An 11,561-nucleotide genomic window follows, 5' to 3' on the forward strand; every position below is an offset into this window, starting at 1 on the left:
TAAAGAAAATACAATTTATCGCCCAGCAATGAAAGAAAATATACACATAAAAGAATAAACAGTACTGAAGCCCTTTCTCTCCATCAAACATTCATCATTTTCTGAATTCTTTCTTGGTTTAGACTTTTCTACTGGCTTCTATGCAAAGTAATTTCTTCTACAGCAAAGCAGATTTTTCACAAACGTCGACAAGTTAATCTGGTACATAGGACAGGCTCTGACACTTAGTGGGCTCTCCAGAAAACAACTATATAGAAAGCTTTGTCCTCTCACTGATAAGTCTTACTATAGCTATCTATTAAAAATTACAGGGGAAGGAGAGAGAGAATATCTTTTACTATCCAAGCAGGGTGTAGTCTAGCCAGTTAGTTGCTCAGAATGCCTATACAGGGGTACACCAAGATCACACAGGAAATAGGTGAAGTCTGCTATCAAATCAGTTGGAAGAGGCCATTAAAATCAGCCTTCTGCTGCTGCTCCTCTCTTCAGTGTTTTGACTCAAAGGCTGTCTCTGCCACACATACACATGGAAAACCTGCAGGTCCCTGCAACGGAAAAGTGCAAACAGGACAAGAAGGTCTTTCCTGGCTCTAGGACTGGATTTACTCTACGGGTGATTAAACTCAACTCAGAAACTTAAACAGAGAACGACTTGCAGATGGTTTTCCCAACTGCCAGCTGTGAAACATCTATAGACAGTGCAGATTACAGCAGTCCATAGGTGGCCTAAAAGGTTGTCCTTTATTAAAAGGCTACTGCACATAGAAGAATGGAGACAGCTTGATTGCCACATACTCCGTGAAATCAAATGTAAAAAAGTTATCTCCTTCCTTCAACGAGAGTTAAAAGAATTCAAAGGCACTTCAAAACTAAATTGTGAGTGTAGAAGTTTTTATACTGGCAACTAATAAGAACAAACTAACATCAAGAAACCCCACATAATGGTATGTGCTTTTAATTTATTCAAGAGGAAGAAAAAAAAATCATCAAAAAAAAAGTCTCAAAACTCCTCCAAACCTATGTCAACCTGCTAACTATACAATCCATTTCAGCTTGAAAATATATTTAAGACTTTCAGTTGCACTTTTCAAATAGATGTAGAGGCACTATTTTTATAGTGATTTACACGTATCTGAAAGCAAGCTAATTCCAAACACGTGCTGTGGCTTAGAAATCTAGGTTTAAACAGCCAAGCCCACCAAACGTCCCATAACTTGAAAGCTGTGCCAAGAGCATTAAATCAATAGGTTTGGCTCAGAATAGAGACTCTCTTCCAGATGCCCACTGAATCTTTTCCTAGCTCACATCGGCTGCCTTTATGCTACAAAGCAGAAACATTCGACTCCACGTCAACAGTAGCTTTAAGCCAGTATCAGGAATTTCACTGAGCCTGGAAATAATAAATATACTCAGACAAGCTAGGACAGAGGCAAGAAGAAATGATGGGACAAGAACTAGAAGAACAAACTTGGGGGGAAATAAGGAAAGGTAAGGGCAGAAATAGGAAACTTTATGGGAAACACTATACTTATTGCTTGCAGAAATAAATGTTTTTGCTAATTTTCAGTCAGCTTTTTATCTCTTATGTTCTTATACCTGGGAATAAAAATAATCAGTGCAAAGTCATATTTTTCAGATCTCAGGATTTTCAACAAAGAAACATGCATTTCACTGACAGCAGTCACCAAGTTTACAATTTCAACAGAAAATGTTTCAAGATGGACTTTGTGGCTCTGGCAAAAGGCTTGATTTCGTTCTTCATTGCAGCTTCACTTTCAATAATGACTTGTTCACCTGGATCTTTGGTTAAGTTCTAGTTGATAAAGAAACTGGGGTGCTACAAAGGAATAGTTTCTCAAAGAAAAACAGGGTAATCCAACGAGTTTGCTTCTACATTTTTGCTTACTAAGCATCTGAATCTTAATGGAATACACTTCACCACAAAAAACTTACGAGTTTTAATTTACAAAATACCATATAATCACGATTGAATCTCATTATAATGCTTGTAAGTGTAACATTTATTGCTACAAACAAAATTATACCACAGTGTCCTGAATAACCAGCTGTGTAGAGTATTTCTAATCTAAGCTTAGTTTGATTACTTGCAGCAATACACCTACAAGAATCTGCTGACAAGAATCTGGCTGTTAAAGAGCTTAAAAAAAAGGAAGAGGGCAAGAAGGGTTATACTTGCTATTGTGGTACTAATTTGTCTCAAACCAAACCACCATTTTGTGTTATTGCTGCCAATTTTGTTTTAGAAAGAGTTGCATGGCGTTTCCTCCAAAATACTTTCTGTTCTGAACCCCTGTTATGTCCAATTTATTGTTATGCTAAGGTTATTTAGTAACAGATTTACCTGTGTTTCCTTTTCTTCTTTCTGGGAGGAGTATCAACATCTTCAGCAGGGACTGGAGCAATAATACTAGATTCCTTTACTCTAAACTCATACACCTAACAAGAGATACCATAATACATCCACGATAAATCTCTCACTAGTAGAAAGTTTCTCATTTTCTAACTTAGTACGATTTCCTCCAACCAACAACTTACAGATTATATCCAGTCATAGTCTCTTTTCAAAACATTTAAAGCTGATTATTTTTGTCATTTAAGAACAGACAGTATAATTTAAACCTGCAAATTTAATTTAAAAACAGTTTTAAAACTAACTTTTATATATCTGTGGCATGAATTCTGGATCATAGCATTCTTGAGAAAACCAAGAAAATGAACTAATTTTCTCTTTTAGTAATTAATACTAGTATTTCTATACTTCGGTTTTAAAAGTAAAACGCTATCATCCTTAGTAAGTAGTTTCCCTTCTTACCTGCCTGCACGTCTTGGTCCCAATCAGTCTGGCAATTGCACAAAAATTGTCATAGTAGGTACCAATAAGAACTCTAAACATTGAGGCTTCTGCACCACTCCATTCCACATTCTCCGGAGGCTCAATATTTGGCTTCATCTTTATCGGTGTTTGACACCTAGAATTCGCTTCTGTAATAAATAGAGAGAGTATGGGTCAATGTAAAGCTATGTTTCAAAAATCTACAAAGCCCTTAAAAAAGTAAAATTAACTGTAGTTAAAAATATCCCAGATTGCTGCTGTTGTTTTCTAATCCAAGTGCCACAACAAAACAGCACTTTTCACATAGTTTGAAAAGAAATTAAAAATTAGGTAAGAGTAGCTATTGAAATGACATGATCTCACCTCTACATATAAATCAAGACAATCTAGAAATGGTTTCTAACATTGTGTGACTCAACTTGGCTTTATGCTTTCAAGCACAGCAGCTAAGTGAATAAAGCAGCATTGAGCACCCTACCGGAAGAACTGGATGTTTCATCTTTCTTTTCTTCTTCTTCTTTATCGTTGTTTTCTCCTCCAGTTTCAGTTCCAGCTTCTCTATCGCTATCTGTGTCCTTTGATTCCAACACATTTATTGTCGGTGTGCTGGGCCTGCTGGTGTTGTTTGGAAGTCTTCCCCTCCGGCGGCCACCTGGGCGTTTTGGCGGTGTCTTTATACGCTCAGCAGTCAAGGCAGCTGCAAACTCCTTTGCACCTTCCTAAACACAAAACATTCCAATTCTTTTACTGAAAATTGTAGTGTGGTCAGGGGCTGGGGCTGAACATGGTCTACTTGCATAAGTAGACTATGCGAACAACTTATTCTACAACTAATGCATTGTTCTACAACTTAACCATGTACACACAAATTTCATTAAAATGTACTCTAACCAGAAACAAATACTTTTGATGCTACCTTTACAAAGCATTTATGTCATATATTCCACTTTCATTTTGGCTGTCAAGTGAAAAATAATTCAATAGTAAGTTTCCATTTTCCTAGGCGACAGGAAAAATGAGAATTTCCCACAGAGAATACCCTTCACAATAGGAGAACTCTCCTTGCACATGGCACCTAAACAATATGCATTTTGCATTTTTTAAAATGGAATCACTGGTAATTTGTTTTCTAGTGGAAAGGGGTATGACAATGCTTAGCAAGTTTTTAGATTGGAAAATTGCATGGTTTCTCATACTAAAAAAATTAGGGAAAGTATGAGAGAGATTTGAGAGATCTGAAATTATATCACTAAGGATTTCTGTTTATTAATTTCCATCCTATTGTTTCTTGAGAGCAGAATTACTGGATGGAACCCACCTTCAGCAAACTAAGACAACCTCAAAATTTTTAGTTGATATATAGTTTTGATAGTTTTGATATAAGATTGGAAGTTAACTCTTTTCTTTTGCACAAACTGAAGGTAACACACTTGACTGCAAGTGGCCCACAAGTATCTGCGCTATCATAGATCCAGCACGTCCTTACACTAAGTGCAGCTTGTTATACCGCAACTAGCACTGCTCCAGTGAATTCTAACGTTTCAAATTCTCTTACCAGATGTTGATAACAGTGCGGTCCACAAGGCTTATTATCTAATGCTGTTTCTGTATTCTTTCGCTTATAAGTATTAGGAGTTGCGTGGAATGCTGTTGAAACAAAACGTCATATTTGTAAGCTTTAATACCAAAAACTACATTAAATATATAACCTCAAATGGTATCCAAAACACAAGGTTTACCAAGACTTTACCAAAACTAGAATAAAAAAAGATAACAAATGGAAAAAACAACCAGCCAAAAAAAATGCAAAATGAACCCTATTTAGTGACATTTGACTTACCACTTAAATACATGGAGGCAGCAAACTGGTAAGTTTTGCATACGCCCATTTACATCAGTGAAGACAATCATTACATTTATTTCACGCATCAATGAAGACTTCCTATATCTCCTTTCCCAATACACAGAACAAACTTTACTTCTGTTGCCATATTAAACAGAATTATTCAGGGCTTCTAGTAATGCATGATCACCTCTCTCTCAGTCTGTAAGATTCAGGTGTTCAATTTCTTGTCAAAAAAAATCCAACCCCACAAACTTTGGAAAGGTAACAGACCCACTTTTTATTTTTGGTAGTAAGAACAACACAAGCACTTTTAGTTTATCAGCACTCCAACTAAGCTGAGAGGTGGTAAGAATTCAGTTCCTATATCCCAGCGGCAGGGTTAAAAATTAAGTCTCTATGGATCAGAACAACCAACTCAAGTCTGCGACTTGCAGAGAAGAGCCTGCTCACTTATCCCATGGGCTCTGTATAGCCCTAAGTTGCAGAAAGGTGACTCCAAATGGAGCAGAACTGGGTACAATGCAGATGCAACATGAGCACTTCTAGAACACGATGGTACAATTTCCTCCCCATTCCCTTTACCAGAGCTCATCTCTACCAGCTCCTCCCTCGTGCAATCTCTGCCTCCCAGTAGGATGCTTCCAGAGACTGACTTTCCTGGTTTTGCTGGAAGTCTTGGGAACTCTTCCATATTCCTCACTTAATTGAAGCCTGGAAAATGTGCAGCTGGTCTCTCACCAGAGCTCATATGCTCATGTTCCCAGATTATATTAGGAGCTTTCTGAAATACCATCTTTAGTTTTCTGCAGAAATTTTTTTTGTTTTAATATAGATGGATAGATTTACTGAATATTCCCCCCCCACCAAATGTGCTAACAGTGGCATATATAACTGCATAAAGCAAAAATGGAGAATACACTTGGCTTACAAAAAAATAACCAAAAAACCCCTCAAACAAATAAAAAAACCAACCACACTCAGAGCTAGCTAACAGTCCATGAAAGCCTATAAAAGACACGTGTCTGAAAATACATGATTCCCAAGCACTGTAAAAGCACTTATGCTGCAGTTACACCACACTTTCAGTTAGGCAACTGTAACTTAAGTAAGTTTTTCAACATTCAGTGAATAAAAAGTGCTAATGTTCAAACTGAAAAAAGAAATCCCTCCCTCCTTACCCATATTAATCCATAAGGGCTGTTCTGTACCAATACCACAGACATCTTTCTCTTTCAAGAAGCCACCATCCTAGACTTTTCCACTTATCTTATTTGTGCAAGAGGTTTCTCTTTACCATAGTCCACTATGCTTTCAAGACTGAATTTCCAAAGTGCAGTTCCTCCCTTTTTAAAGGGTGTAGGGAGAGCTCAAATACGCCTTCATGGACAAGGTTTTGCAAAGCAAATCTCATTTCAGTGTTCTGGTCTGCAGCATAGCCCCACGAGCACTTATTGTGGCACCAGTGGCAAGGGTGACCAGTGGTGGTGAGCACTTCTTAAGGGAACTTCTCTGATGAAACCACTCTCTCTTGGAACCATCACTTCAAGCTCCCTTCCCATAAGGGAAGGCGTGCTGGAAATCAAACCACAAATTCTATCATTTCATGCCTATATTAACGTCAGCAGCACATGGGCACTTCAGGGAACCAATGTATTCTTCCGAGGTTCTCTTAAAAAGGTTCAAACAAAATAAATATTTCTCCCCAGAGAAATATATTACATTTTATAAATCTGGAAACAAAGATGCTTTTTTCCACATATGGATATATAGATCCTTAAAAAATATTTACAAGTAAGTACAGGAATGTAATTCATGCACATTGTTGCCACTAGCATTCTTTCTTCCCCGCATTCCAGTTAAAAGCTTCTGTGTGGTATTGTCACTTCTCACGCACTTCACATATCCTTGAATTGTTCATACCTTCAGTAAAGACATGTTAATCAACAAAGAAGCCTTGCAATTTAATGCTGAGTTATTCCACCCTTTAAGAAACCATGAGAAAATGGGAACCTCTCATCCAAAATTGGAGGGAAAAAATCCCACATTTTTCAACACTGAATCGTTAAAGTTGCACAGTAAGCCATTTCCTTCATTCAGGGGTTTAATTGTTTTATCCTCTTTTCATCCCACAATGAAAATAATTTTGCAACAATGCAAAGAATAGTAACACTTCTACAAGCCATGATCCATACTGCAATGTGCAGGAATCAAAAGAGTTCTTTTTACATGTCACTTGCAGATGCAAACATCTCTCTAAAGCTGATCTGTGTGAGGTCCTAAAATAAGTGCTTATTCTTTTTAAAAAAATGTTCTCCTTTAGACAGTAAAGAAATGTCTGGTTTGTCATACAGGGAAACAAATCAACGTTTGACTTTTTAAACCAGCAAGACCTCAAAAATGTGCTATAACTGATACATAATACTAGAATCACATCTTGTATTCCACTATTTCAGAAACACTCAACACAGTATGTTACTGACAACCATGGTCAGAACTACCATCGCTGCTGTGAGGTAAGTTTTTGGGAGGCTTGTTACAAATCAAGAGCCAGGACAAGAATAAAACTGTTTGCATAGCCGTATTATGAATCTTGCAAATATAAATACTTTTTTCCCCCTCAAAATTAAAGACTACTTTGCAGAATTTCCTAAATAACTAAACTGCATATTTCCTCAATAATTTCCTTAAGAAAGCCATTCTAAACCTGCTTCATTGAACATGTTTTCTGTCTTTAAGACTTAGTAAATGTCTGATCCCCAATGGGCTCAATTCTCAGATTTTTCATCATATGAAAGTACACAGGCAATAGTTTAGCCTGAGATGTACATCTGCTTCACAGTCAAGCTATTTGGGAAATTCTCCCTACCTGATATTTTTCCTTCTTCTAAAGTCTTTGTTAGTCCAGACATTTAGGCATAATTCCTTGCTGTCAGCAAATGAAGTCGGTACACAAGTTTTTTCAGTAATGTCATCACCTGCACATAAAGGGATTGCCAGGTCGTCAAGGGGACTTGACATGTTAAAGATCTAATGATAACTTTTTCAATATTTAACTCATGTGTTCTAGAATAAAGATCTGAAACTACATAAAATAAGGCTAATCTGAACAAAAACAGAACTAAGAGGGGGAATTACAAAATCAAAACCAGATCTAACATAATTTCTGTAGTTTTTTTAATTCTCTATGCCTTCCCCAGAGATTTGTACCTTTCCAAGTACAAATCTGATCACTGTAGCCCACCATGTTAGTAAGGCAATTCATCCAAACCGTCATCTGCAGTAGCCAGAACATAATTCTGTAGTGCTTGGCGACTGTATGAAGTAGAACGTAGAGGCAACTGATTAGGGTGCCAGTAGAAATGTTATAAATTTTTTTTTAAAAGTTAAACTGTCGCAGAGACACTGAAAATTGCTAGGGCAGCCTTCCAATGACCAGGGTAGACTCATTTTTTGACGAGTTACTTATTCCCAGCAATGCATCTGGTGGATTTTGATCAATAGTCTTAAAACTTCACAGAAAGTGAAGAGGTCATACAACTGACTCTCCATATTTAACAGATAAATTCCTAGCACCTGACAAACACGCAGACAGACAGACATGCAGACAGACAGAAACCAATCCTCTTTCTTTGGTGCTACTACCGACAAAAGCAGCAGGAAGCAATGCATCCAAAGCAGTGACCAGTCATTGTAAAGATGGGATTTGGGTATGTCTTCAGGGAATGGTGACTGAAGCATCAGTTTACTACATTCAGTGTCCAGACCAGCAGCTACACAGTGAATGTGTAAATCAAGCCTTAAGAAATCTCTTTGCAACAATCAAGTTTCAAATATATTTTTAATCAGTGACAATGTATTTGCTGTGTTAGCTGTCATGAAAAGCATCATCATAACCGGTAATGTCACACTCTGCCCTTGACACAAAGGTACATCTTGAATGTCTCCACAGTGGAAGTGTTATTCTTCCTTCCTTTTGCTATGGCACTGAAAACCTGAAGAGAAGACTTCAAGTGTGGGCCTTTTTAAATACAAGGCATGGTTTGAAGCCTTGGACATACACCACTTTGGAAAGCATACTGACTTGTACCAAAATGTGATCTGTGGATCCTTTCAGTTCTACTAATGACAATCTGCAAAAATTACTATGAAAGGCAAACCTATATAAACTATGCAAGTAATTAAATATATGTGTATTTTAAAGGAGCCTGTATCTTCACTGGTAAACTCCTACAAGTTTATAAAATCAGTGAGAAAAATGGCCTAAAACCACCACTGCAGAAGTACCTAAAATTTTCTGGGGTGATACCAGGAAACGTTTGTTCTCACTATGTCTGGACAATGCTTTCTTGTTGACTTCAAAAACAAAATCCTTTTGAAGCAGTAAACCTAGACTGGCACTCAGTCTCTCTGCTAGACTATTGAAAGTGTCAAGAACTCATAAAACCACTGCCAGGCGAATGGCTTTGCCAAGAGGTAGCACACAGCTTCATTTCCCTGTCTTACAGACTAAGGCTGCAAACAGCACTTATTGGAATGAGTCATCCAGGTCACTAAGATACTTCTAAACAGATACTACAGCTTCACAAAGCACACTGTGTTGAAGCTAGCTGTTCAAGGCAGTAGGTATAGCTCCAGAAACTTATTGTTCTTCAACATTATTCAGAAACAAGAGCTTCTTTCTCTGTATTTTCAAGCAAGGCCTGCAAACAGAATGCAAGGAGAAAGTGAAACTAACAGACCTAACTCCAAAATCCACAAATACTAAAGAAACTAGGAACAGGAAAAGCTTTCCCCCCTGCACCATCTGAGAACAACTCCAGTTCCTCCACAAACTGAAAGGCAACTAAGGGATACTAAAAAGCAGCAGCACTGTGTAAAGCCCTCAGCATGAAGTACAAATACAGGCAGATAGCACGTGCGCTGGATGAGGAGCTGCTGACAAAGCACAAAGATTTCCAAATGAACGTGCATGCACAATTAGTGGAACATGCAAATGAACAGTTAAGTCAAAAGAAGAAATTAATTTGAAATAGAAGGCATCACAGTATTCAACTACAAGTCGAAACCACTTCATATTTGACTGCTAGGTTCCTCTTTACATTTGACTCCATTCTCAGAGAAAGAATTGTCCCATGCAGCACTTCAGAATCTCTTATTCTTCACACTTTGCAAATGGAAACTAATGGCATTGCTAATGCTCCATCCCACCAAAGAATGGGGCAACATAAAAGCAGTTCAGTAGAAAGGATGTCACAGTTTCTAAAACTCAACTGTCTGAAACAATTCTCCTTCAAATCACCAGGAGCAAGTAAAATGGCTAGAACATAACCCAGGAGAATAAAAGATAAAACTGTTCATGGGTATTCATTCTCCATGCCGGAAAATGAAGCAAGTCCGATGAGCAACCAGGGATTTTTAATGAAGCAATATATTCCATTCTCCATGCACAAACTGAAAAAGTGTGACACAGAAACAGTAGTAGAAAACAATGCCGTTTTCTTGAAGACTATAAAAAGAGAAGTAACATTACAGGTTGGTCCAAGCCAGGAATTCTATATAAAGTCCTAAATGCAAAAAGGATAACAAACTACCCCAAATAGGTGCATTCAGGATTTTGAGGTATAGTTTTCACTGCAATATAATGTCAGCATGGACAAGTTGTTTTCATAAACTTTAGTGATAGTAGTGCTTTTATTTTTCCTTCTCTTTCATTCCTTCTGTATTGCATCTTATGGTACTTTGAAGGTTCCTGACTTGCAAAAACTTAGAGATACAAAAGTCCACTATAATTGTACTTACGATGCAAGAAGCAATCATATTTAAAACAGCGCCTACAAAAGAGTGTATGAAAAGAGTGCAGGCTTTGCTCCCTCTGAACAGATTTAGCATTTGGTCCATCTATGTTTGGTGTGCATTCAGGAGGAAGAGCTCCAGGAAGCTGCTGCTCAGTGAGTTCTTTGTATCTTAAAAGAAAGAGAAGTTATTTGTTCAGAAATAATAATAATAACAACAACAACAACAAATAACTACAACAACAGCAACAACAATAAATAACTACAACAGCAGCAGCAACAACAACAAATTTTTTATTGCAGTACCCCTCTACATTTTCAGTGACAAATTAGCAATATTTTAAAAATATGTGCCAGCTACAAAAACAATCTGTCAGTAATGTGACAACTTATTAATTCCATACTCATTAATACAAACATAAAATTGATATAAAATTGGCTGGGAAAAATGCATTTGTTTTCTGCACCATCATCTCCTCATATATATTACTCAGTAACTCCAAAAAGGAGACTTTTTTTTCCTTAACAGAAGTTTTTACTTTGTCACCTCAGAAAAACCACATGCAAGCACCTACTTGTCAATAGTTTGAAAGGAAGGCTGGTATTGTTTGACAGTTGGTGAGAATAGCCAATTCCCTTCAAGAATCACATGCAGAAGTTGTATAACTGCCACAGAACTAAGCTGCAAGGGTGCCCATTCCTAATCAAAAATTATTTAGCCAAGTGAAGGAATCTTTGTTTCATAATGCAACACAGTAACGCATCTTAAGAAATACTTTCTTACTTCTCTTTTAATTCTTCTGCTGTACCCTTGTCTGGAAACATTGAGGAAATGGCTTCAAATATCTTGTCAGAAGGAAATCTCCGAGGTGGGTGGCTTTCTTTCTCTGTCAAGGAAGCAAAAAATTTGGAAAACAAAAAAAATTATATTTCTGCTCCTTTGCTACTTCAAGAAGGTGTTCAGAGAATGAGGTGAAATCTCAAAAATCCTAGTAAAAAAACAAAGGAGCAAAGGTTTTTATTTCTAAATTACAGACAATTTAAACTGCATTAAGTGATCTTTCCTGCT

At 37.2% G+C, this 11,561-nt stretch overlaps 1 protein-coding gene across 1 annotated transcript in view; it reads right to left on the reverse strand.

The window, feature by feature from the left end:
• The window catches only part of EZH2 (enhancer of zeste 2 polycomb repressive complex 2 subunit), a gene marked incomplete at its 5' end in the record, with an annotated part of 21,181 nt that overhangs the window by 9,094 nt on the left and 526 nt on the right, over positions 1 to 11,561 (reverse strand). The window contains 6 exons of the mRNA XM_010179768.1: positions 2,363 to 2,457; positions 2,834 to 3,003; positions 3,333 to 3,573; positions 4,410 to 4,501; positions 10,500 to 10,663; positions 11,277 to 11,379. Coding sequence (XP_010178070.1) covers positions 2,363 to 2,457; positions 2,834 to 3,003; positions 3,333 to 3,573; positions 4,410 to 4,501; positions 10,500 to 10,663; positions 11,277 to 11,379 — 865 coding nt within the window. The remainder of the gene's footprint in view (positions 1 to 2,362; positions 2,458 to 2,833; positions 3,004 to 3,332; positions 3,574 to 4,409; positions 4,502 to 10,499; positions 10,664 to 11,276; positions 11,380 to 11,561) is intronic.

The sequence above is a fragment of the Mesitornis unicolor genome, unplaced genomic scaffold, assembly GCF_000695765.1.
Source record: "Mesitornis unicolor isolate BGI_N332 unplaced genomic scaffold, ASM69576v1 scaffold46372, whole genome shotgun sequence".
Taxonomy (NCBI): domain Eukaryota; kingdom Metazoa; phylum Chordata; class Aves; order Mesitornithiformes; family Mesitornithidae; genus Mesitornis; species Mesitornis unicolor.